Source organism: Glycine soja, chromosome 4 (assembly GCF_004193775.1).
Source record: "Glycine soja cultivar W05 chromosome 4, ASM419377v2, whole genome shotgun sequence".
NCBI classification, from domain to species: domain Eukaryota; kingdom Viridiplantae; phylum Streptophyta; class Magnoliopsida; order Fabales; family Fabaceae; genus Glycine; species Glycine soja.
The window spans coordinates 28,099,854-28,121,774 of record NC_041005.1 but is presented as its reverse complement, the minus strand read 5'-3'; the positions used below and the strand labels follow the sequence as shown (position 1 = coordinate 28,121,774).

Sequence of the window (21,921 nt, the reverse complement as noted above, 5' to 3'; positions counted from 1 at the left end):
TTTTGTGTCTCTCTTCTCCCTTTTCCAAAAGAACAAAGGACTAACCGCCTGAATTCTTTTGTGTCCCCCTTCTCCCTTGTCAAAGAATTCAAAATGACACAGTCTGAGAATTCTTTTGATTCTTCCCTTTCCCTTATACAAAAGATTTCAAAGGACTAACCGCCTGAGATATCTTTTGTATCCCCTTCACAAAGTTTCGAAGGACTAACCGCCTGAGAACTTTGTCTTAACACATTGGAGGGTACATCCTATGTGGTACAAGTAGAGGGTACATCTACTTGGGTTGTTGTGACTAAGAACAAGAGAGGGTACACCTCTTGTGGATCAGTTCAAGTGGAGGGTACATCCACTTGGTTGTTTAAAGAGAAAAAGGGAGGGTACATCCACTTGGTTGTTCAAAGAGAAAAAGGGAGGGTACATCCCTCGTGGATCTTTGCTTGTAAAGGATTTTACGAGGTTGAAAAGAAATCTAAAGGACCACAGGTCGCTTGGGGACTGGATGTAGGCATGGGTTGTTGCCGAACCAGTATAAATTCTTGTGTTTGTTTTCTTCTTCCCTACACTCTTTAATTTCCACTGTGCACTTTAATTATCGCTTTTACTTTTGGTTAAGTTTCTATTTCTGTTCTTTACTTTCTTAACATTATAGTAAAAGCCTAATTGAATTTAGTAACATTAAGAAGGATAGTTTTTTTAATTAGTAAAGGTTCATTAATAATTAATTCAACCCCCCCCCCCCCCTTCTTAATTATTCCGAGGCCACTTGATCCAACATAGCTATGGTTCAGCCCACTAATCCAAGATCAAGTCCAAGATTCTCCACTAAGTATGCTTAGGTTGCATGAGACATGTAAAGCATGAAGGACATGCACAAAGTGTGACTATATGATGTGGCAATGGGCTGTGGCAAGGAAATGTTCACCTCCCCCTCTAAAATTTAATTGGATTGGGCTTCTCCCAATTCAATTAAATTTATTTTCCAACACACACATCAAATATTCAATTAATGCATGTGAAATTACAAAACTACCCCTAATACAAAAACTAGTCGTGCCCTAAAATACAGGTGCAGGACATTATCATACAGAGATGCTTTATTCTATGCTCCAAAGCTTACACAGGGGCAGGACATTATCATACAGAGCCTTCAGAGCTTGGGCCTGCCATCCATCATGAGCATGGATGAGTTTGACACACAAGTGACCTGGCCAGGAGCCCAGCCTTCTCCTTCTGGAGGGGGTGGGGCCTCCACAGCCCAGGAGCCTGAGCTAGAGATACCAGTAGAGGAGGATGAGCCTACTCCTCCTGAGCCCTTTGAATTTGTTTCTGACTCAGTGGTGGCTTAGGAGGAAGTACCTTTACCAAACCCTATCCCAGAGCCATCTCCTACCCCTACAGCTATTTCTGAGGATGCACCTATTCCCGAAAACACCATGCTAGCTGAGGATACCCAGCCATCTGCACCAATATTGGAGCATGAGCAGCTCACCATTCAGGATTCATCAGCAGCTCCAGTACTGGATCTAAATGAAGATCAGCCACAGGAGGATCAGGACATTTAATTTCGGTTTTGTTTTTAATTTTACAAATTATGAACACTTTAGTTTATCACTATTTAGTTTGCTTTTGAGTTTGATTTATGTTTCAATTGTTTTGATTTAAGTCATTTAGTTTGCTTGTACAAAAAGCTTGTTTGAACAATGAATTGGTTGAATTTGATTCAGTGGTTGTTTTGTTTGAAATGAATGGTTGTGTTTTAATTGATTGAGCAAATGTATGAATTGAGTGTATTGGAATCATTAGGTGTTTGTTTTGGTCAAGCTTGCAGTCATTAGAAGAGAATGAGCATGTGATTGAAAGTATGACTGGAAATGTTAGTGTGTCAGATTGATTGTGAAGGAATGCATTGACCGTATCTCGGTGAGAGTGTGATCCTTAAATTTTGAGAGAAAATACTATCATTTAGTACTAATTTTTGCATGAATCTCTGAAGTATGGAATGAATGCATGAAATTGAGGATGATGAAGGCCATGTTTGATTGTGATAGCCACTTAACCAAAAAGCTGACCATGTGCTTGAATGAGTTATCCCTTGCACCCAGTTTGAGCTGAATGAATTACTGATTGATTGAACCCTGAGCCTATATAGTGTTATCTCCTGCTACCTTGTCTTAGGTTGTAAGAGAGCATCATCCACAAGAAGCTTGGTTCAAAGAAAATTTGTCCCAAATTTGGGGGAAATACCGGGTCAAAATTGAAGTGGTCAAAGTAAACAACATAAACACACTGATTTATGTACATACATATACTGTTTCTGTATATATGTGTGTGTGTGTGTGTATATATATATGGATCAATTTAATAAATGTGTATGCTGTAATTCCGTGAATGAAAGCTGAGTGCCTAAATCAAGGCAAGTATGGGGTAGGATCTAAAAAAACAAAAGTAAAGGTTTATCTATGGATGAATGCTCTCCTAGAAACTAAGCTTTTGAATCCTAGAAAAACCATGATTTGTTGGAAGCCTAACCTCATTACAAGCCTAGAAAGTCCTTTAGATTCATTTTGTGTGTTCATTTTTGTATGGTATGAGATGAAATTCAAAGGTTAGGACTTGTGTTAGTTGTTTATAATGGAATGAGCCTAAACACTTGAGCTTGAGTGAAACAATGACTGTGAGGTTTTGGTTGATGCTCCTTCCTTGATTTATGTCATTCTTACTAGCTTATTTCAGTTGTGACTCTAATGCATATGTTCCTATCTTTGAAAAGTTGCATGTTTGTGAAAAGCAATTGATTGAAGCATTCCATGATATTCAATTCATATGGTTGAATTCCTCTCTGAAGCAAACACCATTTTTGAGTGACCACTGTATTTTGTCACTTGAGGACAAGTGAATTGTTCTTTCTTTGCATGAAGACAAGCAAAACTGTAAATTTGGGGGAGTTTGTTAGTCGTCTTATACGACTAACTTTTGTATAGAAAAAATTTTCCAAAACTTGTTAACTCCCTAATTTATGGTTATTTTGTAGTAATTTGTAAATAAATCTTGTTCTATTGTTGAAGTTGTCTCCAGAATGCTTTTCCATTGGAATTAATGATGAAATCTGTTCAATTTCAGGTTAAAAGAGGCTAAATCTTGAAGTGTTAAAAGTGGTAGTTGCGCTCAGCTCACCATTTGAGCTCAGCACGCATCCATCGCTAAGCGCAGCTTTAGCGTGCTTAGCGTGACAAGAATCTGGCAGAGCATCAATATCAAGGTCGTGCGCTAAGCGCGAGATCAGTGCGCTAAGCGCAGAGGTTGTCTTCAGCCAAGCTCAGTGCATGGCTGACGCTAAGCTTAAATCCACTTACTCGCGCTAAGCGCGAGGGTGGCGCCAAGCACAACGTCGTGGATTCAGAGCCTATTTAAAGCATGTCTTGTGCATAATTAAGGTACAAAAGGGCACCAAATTTTTAACAACAATTCCATAGCACACCACAGTGCCTATTTTTCTAGGAAAGAGCTCTGGAGGCAGCAAGGGGAGCAGCTTTTGCAGAGAGACCTAGGTTTTGTAATTAGAGAGAGATTAGTGAGTTGAAGAGTGATTGTGAGATGCTGAGAAGAGGAGGAGGGATCCCCCTTCTTGTGTAAGAAACAATTATTCTGTACTCTTAATCTCATTTCTATTAGGGTTTTTCTGTATGGTTAGCTAAACACTCTTGTTAGGAATTTCTAAAAAACAACTTATGTAATTACTTTAATATATAATTTATTGTGTTTCCGGTGTTCAATGCTTCTTTCAATGCTTAATTTTTGCATGCTCTTGGTCTGATCACCCATTTGTATGTCTAGTTAGGTGACTTTAGCATTGGAAAATGTATTGTTGCCTTAGAACTTAATAGAAGCCGGATTGAAACTTAGTCCAACAAGAGGGATCTGAGGATTAAGTTTTAGTTTTCTTAATATGTTGTGACGATAATGCTGTTTAATTTAAGCCTTGTCCAACAAGAGGGATTTGAGGACGAAGCTTAGGTTAAATTAGTCTAAACTTATGTAAGCTGTTTAAGCTGAGCCTAGTCCAACAAGAGGGATCTGAGGATGAAGCTTAATTTAAATTAGTCTAAACCTACAAGGGCGGCTTAAGTTAACCCTAGTCCAACAAGAGGGATCTGAGGACGAAGCTTGAGTTAAGCTAGCCTAATGAAGGATCGTGGTTTAGTACTATAGGCTACAACATAGAACACAAAAGCATGATTGATTAGAGAAATATCCTTATATGCCTCAGCTTGTTTGTTAGAGAGGCCCGACACTTTTACCTATTGTTGTCAATCTTACTTGCATTTTTACTATTTTTAGCTTAGACTTAGTTTAATTTTGTTCTAAACCATCCATTATCAATGTTTCTTTCAACAATGCCTTATTTTTGAATTTAACCCTGTCTAATACTAGTTCCCTGAGTTCGATAGTCGGATTCATCCGTTTTAATTTTAAATACTTGACGATCCTGTGCACTTTCTGGTGTTTCATTTCCCTTGAATATAATTGTTGAGAATTGGAGAAAAAGGAATCATATGGGAAAACCAACAGGGAGTGATAGCAAGGCTCAACTTAGAGACTAATCTTGTGTTGCAACAATTGCAACATGAACCACTATCTACAATGAGAGAGCATGTGTTATAAAAAATTTTACACCTTGCGTGAAAAATATTCTCTCTTTGAGATTGGGTCAAGTCACAAGATTGGCCTCCTAGAAGGCCATAAGATTTTGAAGTAGGATTTCCTTTTAAGTTGTTGCTCTACCCTTATGCAAAGTTGGACTAGGTCATCTAGGTCCCTATATGGAAGGAGCTCAACCTTGTCCCTCACATCCATATTAAGCCCACAAAGGAACCTAGCAATACTTGTTCTTTCCTCCTCCCTAAGCCCAGCTCTCAAAAGGAGTAGTTCCATTTGTTGCCTATACTCTTCAACACTAATCATACTCCCTTGTCTAAGCCTTAGGAGCTTGTCCATAAGCTCCCTTTCACAGTAGGAGGGGATGTGCCTCTTCCTAAGAGCACTTTTCAAGTCATCCCAATACTCTACTAGAGGATCCCCATGAATCCTTCTTTCCCTAACAAGGGAAGTTCACCAATAGAGTGCATACCCTTGGAAGTTAAGGGTAGCCAAAGGAACCTTCCTTTCCCCACTTGTATGTTGGCAAGCAAAGTGTTGCTCAACCTTCATTTTCTAATCTAAATAAACCTCTACATTTTCCTTCCCATGGAAGTGTGGGAGGTTAATGTTAGCCTCTTGAGATTTTCTTTCCTTTTCTCTCCTTTGGGAGTGAGGTCTAGGATGTGACCTATGCCTTCCTCTATAACAGTCACTAAGTTCTTTACTTGGGCTCTTGCAAAAGTCATGACTATTATAGGAGGCATGTTTTTCTTTTTCCATTTCTTTCATTATTTTTTTTTATTTCTTCCTCTCTTATTTGTTCTCTCTCATCTTGATTTATTTCTACCCTCTCTTTTCCTTTTTCTTTTCTTTCTAATTTTTCTTTCCATAACTTGAGGGAACTCAACTCATCTAAGATTCTAGATACAGGGTCTTTATGACTAGTACCCTCACCATTAACACTAGATGAATGATGACTCACGTTGGTTTCTAAGTTGTGATTCTTTCTTGTTGGGGGTTTGTAAAAGGTAAAAGTTAGGGTTCAAAAGAACTCAAGATAAGTGTGATAAGCAAGAATAAAGTATTATGTAATTACAAGATAAATTAGGCATGACTAGTAAAGAAAATAAGCTATGAAAGTAAGCAATAAATTAAAGTGTAAGAAATATAAACTAGGAGAGAAAAGGTGAAAGGATGGGTAGCTATAGAATTTGTATTTTTTATATTTTTTATAATTTTTTATATGATAAAAAAGAAGATAACAAAAGAAGATAGAAAAATGTGAAATGAGATTATTGATGTGAAAGAAAAATACAAAAGTATTGTATAAATAGTTTAATTTGTATCAATTAACCGATATATATAGGTATTGTTATAAACCTAATGTCAAATTTATTAAGTTAATCAATGATAAATAATCATATAATTTTTAAAAATATAAAACATTTTAATTTTTAAGTAACAATATAGAAGTATTATTTATTAATTGACATAGTGTCTTTAATTATGTATACTAAATGTATTATAATATAGTGTGACATGATTAATAAATAATTTGGTCTCTTAACATGTGATTATGGGTATGATCGCTAGCATGTGCGGATAAAAATATTAAGATCAATCCTTCAAATAAATCTTAATATCTCATGGGAGTAGTCTTTACAAATGTATCTTATCAAATTAAATGTGTATTAACTTTGAAAATTTAGTTGAAATTAAAAAATATATATATAATCAAATCCCAAAACTAAAATAGATTCCATTAATAATATAAAACATATAGATTCCTTTTTATTCTAGAAGGCCAAAGAATAAAAAGTTGTCAAATTGAAAGGGCTTCCCACATTTTCGTAGATCAAAATCAACCCAAAACTAAATACATTTCTTTAACTGAAAATTGACCCACTTTCGTTGCTCCATCATCTTCATGTTTCCCAAAAAATAAAATAAAGTCAACGCAGTTCTCCATTCTCCAATGGGTTGCTTTTATTTTTATAAGAGAAAATCCCCCATTTGATTCAAATAAAATATTATTCACCTTTGCTGCTCATACATCATCACCACCACTATAATATTCCCTCCCCTACAAAAAGAAAACTCCTCGGTCAAGTTCCCTTTTCCACGAGCCATCACATTCATTATTATTTATTTCCTTTCCTTCAATCATTTCGTTTCTCTCCAGTTTCATGTCTTCAATGATAACCTCACAAGGGGTGCTCTTAGCCACCGCCATGGCCGTCTCAGGCACAGTCATCGTTCTTGCTCTGCGCCTCCAACGATCTTTCCTAGCCATCCAATTCCCGGTTCATGAAATTTCTCACCCATCTACTCCAATTCTGCGATCTTGCATATCCTCAGGTACACACAATATTCATATGATCCTAGCAAGTCTTTTGCATATTTAAAAAACATGCATAAAAAAGAAAATAATTTGTTAGTGGCAAAATTTAATGACGAAAATGAATTTCGTCACTAATATTAGCGTCGGTAAAATTTTACTGACAATTTTGAAAATTACATTAAAATTGGTTGGTCACTAAACTGAATGTTTTTTTGTTGCAGTTCGGAACAAGAGGGAGAAGAAGAGGGTGCACTTTGCGGATGATGTGGTGGATTCATGTGGGGACGGAGAAGAGTTCAGGAGGCAGCAACGTGTTAATAGAAACTTTTGGTGTTCAAAATCAGAATCTAAGGTTCGGAAGAATTGTGAAGGCAAGAGTGATGTTAGAGGAATGCCAGCTAATAGGGTAGCCCTCTATAATGGAATTCTCAGGGATCGTGTGGCCCAAAGAATGACTTACTCGTACTGATTTTTTTTCTGTGATTATGTTAATTGTGTGATTACTGATTATGCCTTAATTTCCCTCTTGTTCTTCTTTTTTTATAAGTATTTTTCCTCATTAGTAAAATTTGTAAAAGGAGATAGAAACAAAGGGAAATATTGCTGGTGACAACAACAAAGTTCGATTGCTGCAGGAATAACTTGATCTCTTGTCTTCTATTGTGCTGATTGAATACAGGGTGGATCCTCTTGTGAACTGTGAAGATGACTTTGTCAATATAGGATAGTTTTCTTGGCAACTTCTCTTCATGTCTCAATTCCAAAGCAACTTCTTTTCTTTTCTTTTTTCTTTTTTCTTTCTAATTTGTAAGCAACAGTTAAGAGAGTCAAGAATGACTTGCTCTCTGTTTGAATTTGTGGTTGTGTCCTGACATGTGAATATATACAAATAATTTTTAAAAACATTGAAAGAAAGAGACCATAGTTGTGTGTGTGTGTTTTTTTTTTTTTTTTCTCTCTTGATAAGTAGCTGTTGTTAGTGTTTTAAAAACATTTTCTCCATGCAACTCTATCAACCTATGTGATAATTTGTAGTAACTTTTTTGCATTGCCTAAAGTTTGGATAAAAAATGATTGTGCCCGGCATAAATGTAAAACTTGGTCAATTGCAGTAATATGGACCATCATATCGATGGAAATGGATAAGATAAATTTTTTAATAAGTATATATAAAAGAAAAAATAAAAAATAAAAATAGTTAATCATCATTGATAAGATAAAAGAAAAAAGAAAAAATAAAATTAGTTAATCATCGTAAGATAAACTTATCTTTTAATTTCAAATTTCGTAGATAAAAGAATTTTTACAAAATTTGGAATTTATAAATGTATTTTTAATTATAAAAAAATCCAATTTACTGCATTTTTTATTTTTTTTTTCTCTTAAAAATATTTATTAATAAATTTATTCAAAGAAGACTAAATTGTTTTAAGCCTTAATTTAGAAAATACAAAGAAGATTTTTTAAAAAAAATGTTAATTAGAGTGAAAAATTAGGTCTAAATATTGGGTTTCCACAATAACTTTTTGTTTTTCCTATATATTTCTGTCTGCTGCTTGTGGGCCATTATACAGCATGGGTTTTGTGCTTTTCCTTCCACAAGATACTGGTTTCTTGGTGCAAATGTGAATGCTGTGATTACAATATGAACACAGTCATGTGCAATGGGTTCCTCCGTTCTGAACCAACAAGCTGTACATGAAGCCAATCCAATAATTAATTGAACAATTGACGTTGACCTAAAAACCCAACCATCTAATTTTTTACTTCAAATCAAACAAATTGTTCATTCCCTTAATTTTAATTGTATATCAAACTTCCAATTTACAATAATTCTCAAATGTGGGAGATGAATTTCCATAAAATAATGTGGGAGATCAATAGAACCAATTGTGAAGCTTCTATTTAACAAATAAGCGCACACACACAAAAAAAAAAAGAAATCAGATAAATTGCTATCCTTACCTATTCCTAACAGATGAAAAGAAAATGAGTAACTGTTTTTTCTCTTCTATTCAACTGAAACGACAGTATCGTCTTGGTTTTTGTTTGTTGCCTCCAAGGCCATCTTTAGAAAGACACTTGGCAATTCGCTATCGGACACAAACAGCAGCAAAGTCTATAGGGAGCATCATGATGGCTATTGGCAACTGAAAAAATTGTTGGTAGCTTTTTTTGATCGTGGGAGCTAATTTTTGCATAAGGTTGTTGTCCTGTTCTTTCTGATCCTAATTATTTTAAAGAGCAAAATTAGGGAGTTTACCAGTATGTGGGGCTCCCATGAGTTTGAGTGTGCGTCCCATGTTTCCTCTGAGTGTCTTTGGCGTGAAAGTAGTTCTATACACCAAATTTCTAAGGGTTCGGTTACACAACTAACACTTGTTATCGAGTGTTTAACCAATCTTCTCAGCCAATGTGAAAAATAACATTGAAATGAAATGGTATATCTATGGCTCGTTCCCGTAACTATGTGCACTGTACTTCCGTTGAGGATGACAATTTATTATTAATATTATTAATACTTGATATAAATATTAGAAGTAATATTTATAAAAGATAAACTCACTCTGAGAATACTTCATAATAGTTAATCTAAGTGTCATGAGCGTGACCATGAGATGATAGTAGCCATTCGACTTGTAGTCACTATGATTCCTACATGTAAAAGTTGTAGGTTTTCATTCTAATAAATGTCATTGGTAAAAGAGTGACCACAAGGTTTCTTTGAGAGTTGAGGATGATCAAAAGTTAATATTTGGGCATGCAATGAATCATGTTGAAGGATGTGAGTGACGCGAATAGGATTCGTCCCTTCTCCATAACAAGAGTTATGCCTATGGATCTCTTGATAAAGTGAGATGTGCTATATGAGGGGCCATGCGGAAATTATCTATTAGGTTTAAGATTGAGAAAGACGAATTTAGATCAGGGAAGAAGAAAACAGATAATCATAATACACGAAAAAAAAAACATTGTTATTATTGAAGATCAAAACAATGAGATTTTAGCACTCTCGTCATGCTTAACCCTTCTAACTAACTCCCTTATATAGGAGTGTAACAAACTGGAACATAAATAACAAACAATGGTTACAAACAAAACATGTTAACAAAATCATCTAACAACTAACTAAATAGATTGTGTAACACCTTGACAAAAAAATTACAACTCAAGTTGACAGAGGAAAATCTGTGTTCTATCTTATGTGTTTGTGAGTATTTGATTGCAGTGATTATATGCTTTTAATTATTTATTTTCGTGCTATATATATTTATATTTATTATAAATAATTTTTTTAGTCTAGCTTGATAGAGATATGAAAACTGCTTGAACAAAAATTCCATCCACAACAAAATTGCATTGTACACTGAGTGGTAGTTTAATTTAGCTTTGTGTGAAAGTAACCTATGTGTTAGGTTCACTCTTGTTACATGTAATCCTAGAGAGATTAGCACAATAATCAAGGCATTTAGGATAGAATTTATTAGTTTTGGTGAAAAGTAAGAACACTTATTTTAGCATTTTTAAGTAAAATTTTCAAAAGTGAAGCACACCACATTCCGTAGTGATATACAAGTTTTCCATGGCTGAGAAAGGATCATTCATGAGTCGAAATTGAGTGATTAAGATAAGCCAACACCTTAATCCAATGAACCATACACTAAGTTTCTTCTATAAGTTCATTTTTAAACTCCAAAACTCACCAAAGTTGCTCAATCTTTCTCTTCTTCACGAGCTAGTCAAGAGGGAAAGAGACACCACTTCCACTCTTCTTCCAAGCTTTTCCAAGTGTTCTTGAGCCCTTCTTTCATCAAGTTTAGGTAAATGACCTCCATTTTCACTTATAAGCTTGATTTTCACTTCATTTTCTTGCTCTATTCTCACTTGTAGCTTCAAAATCTTATTTTTGCACTCTTGAAGGTTGAAAACTAGAATATAAACAACCTCATTCTTCCTTCTAAATTTCGTGGAGACTACAAGAGGTAAGGGGGGTCTCTCCAACTCTTGAACCATATTCTTGTTGTTAAACTTACTTGAATATGTTGTTGCCTTGAAATTTTTGTGTTGCCGCTCAGTTCTGGATCTATGTGTGGAGCTGTTTTCTTGAGATTTTGATGCCAAAAATGAGTTTTTTGGGTGTTAAAACCTAGGGTTAGACTTAAGGTGCGTCTAAAACGAATTTTTCTAGAGAAAGTTATCAGCAAAACAAGTTAAAGAGATTTTTAGAAAGCCATAATTTTAGCACGAAACTGAACTAGTTAGTGCTATTGTGTGGACTTTTTTCTTGAATTTTTAACCTCAAAAATGAGTTTTTTAGGTATGAAAATGTAGGGTAACACATAAGGTTTAGGAAAAACCAATTTTCAAAGCACTTAGAAAATCCGATTAATGTTTAGGAATGAAATTTGGTGAATCTGAACAGTAGGGAAATTTCGAGTAGTGGGCAGAGAGGTTCATGGGACCTAGGGGAATTAGCGAGTGGTGACTACCCGAAATTTGATGCACTCATTTGGCGTGAGAAGTTTATAGAACTCACTTTGCTATTCCTGACTAGCTTTGAGACTATGCTTTTTGAGTTGAGAGCTGGGGATCGATGTACAATGTATCTGTATGTGGTGATCACCCCTGACTGTCATCCACATAAAAATGTAAGACCATCATGCGCATGGGTCGTATTGTGAAATAAGTGGGATAGTTATGCGCATAGGACACGAGAGCGTTGTTTTCTTAGACAATCACATGTAGTGATTAAGTAGATTGTATACTATGGTTTTTTTTGTTGTTTGTGGCATTTGAGGAGCCAAGGACTCACACTTACAACAACCAACTTTTCAGGAGCATGTCATAGAGCATCCGTGGAGTTTGTTCACATGGATCAATAATTACCACTACAGTTATACGTTAGAGGAAGAGGTGTGCCTCCACATGCACTTTGGTTACATCTGGTGACACCTTTTTATTGTTTGATAAGCCCCAAATACCACCAATCACCATACAGGCACATGCTACGTATCACGTTCCTTTTGAGCATACTCCTCGGTGAGACATTAACCATGTTATAACCTACCACGCCTACTTGGGATTTGAGCGGCCAGACAACTCACTGCGGTTTGTGTGACACTTCTTTAGGCATGGAGCTAATAGGAGAACTAGTAGATCTACCTTCTTTACAAGATAAGGTTGTCAAAGTCTACAAGAATGTGGGAGATTTTATCAACAATGAAGATCTCACGCCATTCGAGATCACTTTCTATTGGGGTGTTTTCGATGAAAAGATATCCGGGGAAGCGATGCTTTCGTCCGATGAGGAATGGGATTCCTCAGGAAATGAGAGCGACCCTTCTGAGGACTATTTTCCCTTTTTGATGTAGGATTGTTTTCCCTTTTTGATAGGATTGTGGGTCTTGGGTAGCCACTACTCTGAGTGTAGGATTGTTTTCCCTTTTTGATGTATATGCAGGGTGGGAAGATTTCTATACTCAGTGTCATGATATTTTGTTGCATTCATCCTTTTGGTGATACTGTGTAATATTTTGAGGGGCAGTGAATATTTTATCTTTCTAGCAAAGAGTTGTAATGATTTCAATACATCGATGTTTATATCTTAAAGCCCTCTGAGGCATAATATGTATGATTACGTATTTTTTTCAATTTATCATCATTTAATTTTGTGCAAGTAAATTCTTTATAAGTTGTACTTTATTACAATGTTGTGCAAGGGTAGAAGAAAAATGACAACAACTTTTATCTTTCCAGAAAATAGTTGTAATGATTTCAATACATCTATGTTTATATCTTAAGGTCCACTGAGGCATAGTATGTGATTACGTATTTTTTTCAGTTTATCATCATTTAATTTTGTGCAAGTAAATTCTTTATAAGTTGTACTTTATTATAGCATTGTACAAGGGTAGAAGAAAAATGACAACAACTTTTGAAATGATTTTTTAAAAAGAGAATGCATTTTGACAATACCCTTTATTCATGAGCTTTTAAATTTTAAGTACATGGCTTAATCAAGTGCAATATATATATATATATATATATATATATATATATATATATATATATATATATATATATATATATATATATATATATATGTATGTATGTATGTATGTATGCATATTCCTTCTTTTCCCAAAGGAAAAAAATATATTGAGATATTTTATCAACTTAGAAATTAGAGACTAAATTTGATTACACATATTCCACAAAATATATTATTTAAAAGATTTTAATGGAATATTTCAGAAAAAAAAATTGAGGTGTTACAAACATGATTGGATGCTCCACTGGATAGAAGATGAATTCAAGCATAGAGGACTAGACTTGATGATAGAACTAGCATTATCCTATCACCTCTTTTAGTGTCGTACAATCACCTTTGTGAACAATCTTCAACATGGTTTAGTAACAATTCTAAAATAGATATACAAAGTTATTTTCGGAAATCTACATTGAGTAGATCCAAACAATGCATAAATTTGATTATAGGAATAGGCTACGTGAACATATCAATTGGGTTTTCTCTTATATAAACTTTATGAACTTCAATCCTCTTCTTAGTATGAATGAAATGATATCAGATGTCAATGTGCTTAGTCCTTTCTTGATGAACTTGATCCTTGGCTAAGTAGATTGCACTCATACTGTTCCAAAAAATGCTAACTTTATCCTATGGACACGCAAGATTTCTAATAAGACCCTTTAACAAGATTCTTTCGTTCACTGCTTTTGTCAGAGCCATATATTATGCCTCTGTTGTTGACAAAGCAACTATGGAATACATTAGACTTCCAATTGCATTAGCATAAGAAACACAAGACATGTATTCATTTTCTGATTTTGATTGAGTAGTATTGAGTTTAGAGAGATGAATGGACAATGTCAAAGGAGTACATATTGGTTTCGTTGTTTTCATCCCAAAGCGATTCAACACTTTCTGAATGTATTCCTTATGACATAAGAAAAGCTTATTTAGAGCACGATCCCTCTTGATTTGCATGCCCAAAATCTTTTTAGTTATTCCCATATCTTTCATCTCAAATTCACTACTAAGTAGTGACTTCGGTTTCTGAATTTTAGACTTATCTTGAGATGTTATAAGTATGTCGTCCACATAGAGAAGTAGATAAGTGTATGCACCATCCTCCACCTTACTATGATAAACACATGAATCATATGGATTTCTATTGTACCCATAAGAGATGATGAATTGATTAAATTTCTTGTACCATTGTCTTAGAGATTCCTTTAGCCCATAGAGAGACCTTTTTGAGAATCATGCAGGTTTTGATGATGCCAAAAGAATTTACTTGATGAAAGCACAGATTGTTTCAAGTCAACAAACAAGATCAAGAAAATCACAGATAAGGACTTAGTCAAATTGTTAAAATAATCTCATTTCTATTTGCAATAGTTTGGCCTCAGTTTTTTTTTTTTTTATCAAAATGCCTTTATCAAAGTTTAATCAGTTCAAAAGTAAGACATTTTTGAACTCGTAATCGATTACCAAAGAGACCATGAAGATGGCATTTTGAAATTTTTAACTGGTGACATAACGGCACAAACTTATTTGAATTTTTTGGACAAGTGGCCTCAATAACTTAAGACAGGGGGTGAATTAAGTCTTACAATTCCCACTAACAAACTTTTAACCCTCTTCTAAATGATAGGCTCAGAATGCAAAAGAAGAAGCAACAATAAATTTAATAATGTTATTTAAACATGCAAGACAAAATTGATTGCAATAACATAAATGAGATAAGGGAAGAGAGAATACAAACTCGATTTATACTGGTTCGGCCACTTCCCGTGCCTACGTCCAGTCCTCAAGCAACCCACTTGAGATTTTCCACTATCTTTGTAAAAATATTTTTTACAACTTTTGAACACCCAAGGAATCCCTTTCCCTTGTGTTCAGGAAACTCACAATTCAAGAGACAACCAGTCTCTTGATTACAATTGACTTTCTGAGAAGAACAAAAAGATTTCGCTCCTTTAGAGTGGATAATACAATTTGAAGTTCCTGAATGAACTCTCAATAGATTTGCAAGTGTTTGCCCAAGAGTTGTCGAGAGAGCGTTTGACAATGAAATTCTCTTGGAATATCTCTCTCTTGCTTTTTGAAGTCAGACACACATATATATAGGCCCTTCGTGCCTTTTCAAAATGGTTTGAAGAGATGTGTCTTTTCAAAAAGCTTTTTCTAAAATTTTTCACTAACAATTGATTACAAACATTTGGTAATCGATTACACGGTTATATTTTGAAGGGTCATGACTTTTGAATTTGAATTTCAAGAGTTTCGTTGCTGGTAATCGATTATAGGTTCAAAATTCAAATTCAAATCCCTTTTTAACAGCTATTTTTCAAAATTGTCTTCTGGTAATCGATTACATTGCCTGGTAATCGATTACCAGAGCCTTGGATGTCTTGGAAACACTTTGTTTTGAGGCAAGGCTTGATCTTGAGTTAATCTTGAAGCAAGGCTTTGTTTGTTGAAGCAACCTTGTATTAATCTTAAAGTAATGCTTATCCTTTGAAGCAACCTTGTTTGATTCTTCTTTGGCTTAATCAAAATCATGTATTGATACATTCACATTCTCCCCCTTTTTGATGATGACTATCATTATCAAGTGATTTCTTTTCAGCATCTTCAAAACATGCATGATTCACATTCTCCCCCTTTTTGATGATAACACTCATTATCAAGCAAATCCTTTTTTACATCATCAAAACCTGCATGATTTATATTCTCCCTCTTTTTGATGATGACGACCATCTGTAGGTTAGGAGCAACAACAACAATAACAACAACAAACCATCTATCTGTATAGTTTACTCCCTCTTGATTTTGCAATGATTGCTTATATGAGACAGTTGAAGATTTCATTGATTTCATATATAAAAAGTTGTCTCATAAAGAATAGATAAATTCCCTTACTATTTTATCTTTTATCTATTTCTCCCCCTTTGTCAACATCAAAAACAATTCATGAGCAGAGAGGAGAAAATCATTCAGCAATTTATAATGAATTAAAAAGGTAGAGAATATCGAACCGTACAAGTATCATTTCATGGCCTAAAAGAAAATGTTACAACTTGTTGCAATGTATGAGAGTCAAGTGATATCAAAAGGCCTTAAAACTAACTATTTTGCACCCACAAAAAATACAAATTCAGTATAAATAATCAAAATATATAATAATAAAAAACAATCATAAAAGATAATTAACATAACTATCAATCATAATCATCAAGGACAATCAAAACGCAAGTAGAAAACAAGCATCAAAACTCAATCAAAAGTTAACAATCATAAGCAAAAATAATCAAAAGTAATCAATCAAATACAAGTGACATTTTGGTATCATTTGATACCACTTGTTGGGCGTGTTGATCAAGTGGCCTTTGTTTGTTGTCTCCATAGATCACATATTCACTATCTTTGGGAGAAATATGAATAATCTTTGATGCATTTCCCGCCATGTGTTTAGAGCAACCACTATCTATGTACCAACTCTTCTTCAAGGAAACCTCTTCATCACTTTCATAATTCTTGGCCATCAGACTCAGGTTTACAACTTCGTTTTCTGAATCTTCAGATGAGTCCATATCATTGTCATCCCATGTAATGTAGACCTTCTTAGCCTTCTTTTCATTAAAGACTTTCTTTTCTAATTTCTCTATTTATTTTTTCAAAATTGGGAAATCAACCCTCAGATGTCCAAGTTGATTGCATTCATAACATTTTGAAGTAGAGGATGAATCTTGTGCCCTTTTCTTTGATTTAAAATTTGATCTTCTTTGATTTCCTTTTACTCTTAGAAATTTGTTGAATCTTTTTACAAATAGACTAAGATCATCATCTTTGTCTATTTCAATCGAATCCTTCTTATCATTTCCTTCTTGGGTTGAATATGAAGCTTTAAGAGCAATTCCTTTCTTTTTCTTATCATTCTCCTCATGTTGATTCAATCTCATAAATTCCATTTCATGTTCCTATAACTTTCTAAACAAAGTAGCAAGAGACATGCTAGATAAATCTCGTGATTTAGTAACGGCTGTTACCTTGGGTTGCCATTCCCTGCTTAAGCATCTCTTGACATCCAGTTGTGCCTTCATGGGTTACTTGTAATGTATCCCACATTTCTTTTGCATTTTTACAATTTGAGACTCTAAAATATTCATCCATGCCAAATGCAGAAGTGATTATATTTTTGGCCTTTAAATTGTATTGAACCTTTCTTATTTCATCATCATCCCATTCTTCTCTAGGTTTTTCTATAGTTGCATTTCCCACTACCATTGTAGGAATGAAGGGACCAAATTCAATGGCTTCCCATATATTTAAATCTATGGCTTCTATAAAGATCTGCATTCGGGTTTTCCAATAATGATAACCCTCACCATTGAACATAAGAGGCCTATTAATAGAATTTCCCTCAGGAAATGGAAAGTTAGATGAGGCCATATCTATTCTTGAAGTTTTTAAACTTTAGACAAGAATCCTGCTCTGATACCACTTGTTGGACAAGTGGCCTTAATAACTTAAGATAGGGGGTGAATTAAGTCTTACAATCCCCACTAACAAAATTTTAACCCCCTTCTAAATGATAGGCTCAAAATGCAGAAGAAAAAGTAACAATCAATTTAATAATGTTCTTTAAACATGCATGATTCACATTCTCCTCCTTTTTGATGATGACACTCATTATCAAGCAAATTCTTTTTGACATCATCAAAACCTGCATGATTTACAGAATTTTGATCTATGTAATCGATTACCATAATCCTGTAATTGATTACCAGAGAAGAGATTTCAGAAAAGCTTTGAAAAGACATGACTTTTCAGAAATATAATTGTGTAATCGATTACCAAAATCCTGTAATCAATTACCAGTCAGAAAATTTCAGAAAAACTTTTTGAAAAGACACATCTCTTCAAACTATTTTGAAAAGGCACAATGGGCCTATATATACATGTGTCTGACTTCGAAAAGTAGAAGAGATAGATTTTCTAAGAGAACTTAATTGTCAAATTCTCTCTAAACAACTATTGGCCAAACACTTGCAAATCTATTGAGAATTCTTCTAGGAACTTCAATTCGTATCATCTACTCTAAAGGAGAGAAATCTTTATATACATCTCATATACTCAGTTGTAATCAAGAGATTGTTTGTCTCTTGGCTTGTGAGAATCTTGAACACAAGGGTGAGGGATCCCAAGGTGTGTTTAAAGATTGTAAAGGATTTACAAAGATAGTGGAAAATCTCAAGTGGGTTACTTGAGGACTGGACGTAGGCACGGGAAGTGGCTGAACAGTATAAATCGAGTTTGTAATTCTCTCTTCCCTTATCTCATTTATTTTATTGCAACTGGTTTTTTCTTGCATGCTTAAAGAACATTGATTAACTTAATTGCTGCTTCTTCTTCCACATTTGAGCCTATCATATATCATTTAAAAGGGGATTAAAATTTGTTAGTGGGAAAATTTTGAAACTTAATTCACCCCCCCCCCCTCTTAAGTTATTGAGACCACTTGTCCAACACTTTTAAACCTACAGACATAATCTTCCTTTCCTTGCACCTCAAAACCTTCTAGTTGTTTCATCAAAATTTCTTCCTCTAACTTTCCATGGAGAAAAGTTGTCTTCACATCAAGTTGCTTTAGCTCCATGTCCATAGTTGTAGTAAGAGCTTGTAAAACACAAATGGACGTGTGTTTGACGGTCATAGAGAAAATCTCATTGTAGTCTTTAGCTACAAGACGTGCTTTATACTTGATGGCTTCAGTGCTTGACAATCCAGATTTCTTCTTGAAGATCCATTTGCATCCAACAACTCTTCTGTCTTCAGGTAACTCAGCCAAATCCCAAGTCTGATTTTTATAAGGGAATTCCATTTCCTCATTCATAGCCACCGTCCACTTATTAGCTTCAAAACAAGTAATTGCTTCATGATAGGTGGTTGGTTTGAATGAGTCAACTTCTTCTAGTACCTGGAGTGCATAAGAAAAAATATCATTGAAGCCATATCTTTCAAGTTCTTTGATTTTCCTTTGAGACTTCCTAAGAGAAGTTGTCTTAGGCTTCCTTGTAAGGTTCTAACTTGTCTAGTTAGACTCGTCCACTAATTCAGATTTATGTTATTGGGGTTACGTCTGATGATTTTGTTCAATATCATCAGGTGCTTCAAAGTAGGCATGACAATAAAAATCAAAACTGTGGATACCTGCCTAACTCTACCTCGAGTTTGATATGGAAAACCCACTTTGACTAGGGTCAGTGTCGGATTCAGGTTTTCCCCGACTTAGGGAAGCGGGGGTGGGGTCGGATATGTCACTCCCCACCACGCTACGTATATTTTTATAATTATTAATAATGTAGTTATATATTTATATATAATTCTATTATTATATATATTATATGTAATTCTTAATTATATAATTATGTAATTATTTCATATTTTATTTTTTATAATTATTAAAAATATAGAATAATTATTTTAATTGTTAAATAAATAATATTATAATTATAAAACTGATTATAAAAAATTAAAAATTTTACATTTAACTAAAAATCTAATTTAATTCTTAATTATTTTATTTATTCTTTATTAAATTATATATATTGATTAAATTAAAATGTAATCAATAACTTAATTCATCATTTATTTAATGTATATGAACAATTTTTTTATAAAAAAAATGTGACATTGGTTCCCCTTGAGTTCCCCTAAACCTGATAAAACTTGATGGGAATGGGGGTTGGGTCAAACAATATGATGTCTAGTATAATGCCTTGTTCCTTATAGAATTCATTGAATTCTTCAAAACAGAATTCCAAGCCATTGTTCGTCCGCAAACACTTAACTTTCTTTCTTGTTTGATTTTGCATAAGTGTTGTCCAATGCTTAAAACATTAGAAGGCCTTAGATTTATGATTCATCATGAATATACATGCCATCCTTGACTAATCATTGATGATAGAGAAAAAGTACCTTGCTCCTCCCAAGGATGGAACTCTCGATGGCCCCAATAATCAAAATAGATGCAGTATAATGTGTCATTTGTAGTGTGCTCTACCTTTGGGAAATTTGTCTTGTGTTGCTTCTTGTAGATACAATGCTCACAAAACTAAAGAGGTTCCACCTTGTGATTTCCAAGTAGTCCTTACTTACACAAAATTTTCAGTCCCTTTTCTACTCATGCGACTTGGACGCATATGCCACCAAGAATTATCCTAATTTTTGGCCTAATTCTTCTTCTGATGATTGATTCAACCTCTGATAAAAAAATATATCTTGGTTCTATTTTATCTCTTCAACAAGTTTAGTAATGAGCATAGCGCCCCTATTGTTTCAATGGAGAAAAGAACCTATGATTATCTTTTCGGGAAATTTCCAAACGAACAATTTCAACGAAATCTTTCAAATTCTTATTTTATTATCATTGGACGTATGACTTCGAGCTTGTGTAACAATTGAAACTAAGCCTATCATAGTGGAACCTTGTAGGGTATATATATTTCCTTGCTTGATTCCTTGCATTATAGCAGACTTGCCTTTCCTTTTGATTTGCATCACTCCACCTTCAACATAGTAGGTAAAATCTTTTGAATCCATGGCTCTCACAGAGATTAGATTCTTCTTATGCTCTAAATCATGGCGAACAATTGTTAGGGTTCTGACATTTCCATCATGCATTCTGATTTGTATAGATCCTAACCCAACTCTCTTGCAAGGAGCATTGTTACCCATTAGAACATTACCAGCAAATTTCTTTTCATAGGTCATGAACCAGTTTCGATGTGGACTCATATGATAGTAACAACTTGAATCTAATACCTCTTTTTCAGAATGATTTCATTGTTGATCAACAACAGGAATAGGACATAACTCAAAAAATCATGGATATCATGCTCTTTGGTGGTCTGCGTCTAGCCACAGACCACAAGGCTGCAATGATCAGGTTTATGAGGACTGTAAATCTAAGCTACTGTGCCAACTCATCCATAGCTTTCTATTCAACACGATGATGCTCATACTAGGGTCGAGAGATTATGTGAGTGATAGAGACATGTTTTGCTTATATAAGGTGATGGTGGGTGAACAGGTGAATCTTCTTGAAGTCATGTTCTTTTACTAGATGCAAGCCTTCAAGGACAAATTTAACACTAAAGTAAAGAAGAACCATGTTCCCTTTGGTATGCTTTTCACTCAGATCATGAGGAATGTTGGTGTTGTGTCTGGAATGGCACCGTTTGCTAGAGCAACATAATAGAAAGGCATGACCTTTATGAAGATAGGGATTGCTAATAACTTCCCATAATACGCTCATAAGTATATTAAGCGAAAGGTCAAGAAGGAGCAAAGGAGGAACCACAGTTTATGGTTGGTCAAACGATGGGCACTTAGGATCAACCTATTGATCTTGAGTCTGAAGTTGCATCTCAACAGATGCTTGGGGAGCAAACCCAACCTAAGCCTAAACCTAGCCAATCCAAACTCAAACTTCCAAACTCCATCACCATCTAGACCTAAACCTTCCGACTAAGCCAAGAAACAACCACCCTCAGACCCTAAACCATCAAATCCTATAACAATAGAGAAAGGTTCCAAACCCTAAGTCTGAACCTTAATTTGGACCTATAACCCAAAGTGTGTGCCTATGTGTTCCTTGCTTAAAATGTTAGTTAGAGAAAGTCATGGGGTGGAATGATGGGACATTTTGATGTGAAAAAGACTTTAGAAATTCTGCATGAGCATTTTTATGGGCCTAGGATGAAGCATGATGTGCAATCTATTTGTGACAAGTGCATACCATGTAAACAAGCAAAATCTAAAGTCATGCCCTATGGTTTCTATACACCTTTGCATGTGTCTAATCACCCTTGGACTGATGTTTCAAAGGATTTTGTGTTAGGACTACCTC

At 34.6% G+C, this 21,921-nt stretch overlaps 1 protein-coding gene across 1 annotated transcript; it reads left to right on the top strand.

Moving 5' to 3' along the window:
• The first annotated feature begins 6,706 nt into the window (after nt 1-6,706).
• LOC114409570 lies at nt 6,707-7,620 on the top strand. The gene is made up of 2 exons (XM_028373073.1): nt 6,707-6,996; nt 7,201-7,620. Exons 1-2 carry the CDS (start codon nt 6,825-6,827, stop codon nt 7,446-7,448), a joined length of 420 nt encoding a protein of 139 aa, XP_028228874.1. The 5' UTR covers nt 6,707-6,824; the 3' UTR covers nt 7,449-7,620.
• Nucleotides 7,621-21,921: the final 14,301 nt, after the last annotated feature.

Excerpts from the sequence above, each read along its gene's own strand:
- LOC114409570 (XM_028373073.1), top strand. The coding sequence starts at position 6,825 with ATGTCTTCAATGATAACCTCACAAGGGGTGCTCTTAGCCACCGCCATG. Across the intron at positions 6,997-7,200 it reads GCGATCTTGCATATCCTCAG|TTCGGAACAAGAGGGAGAAG; the intron begins GTACACACAATA and ends TTTTTGTTGCAG.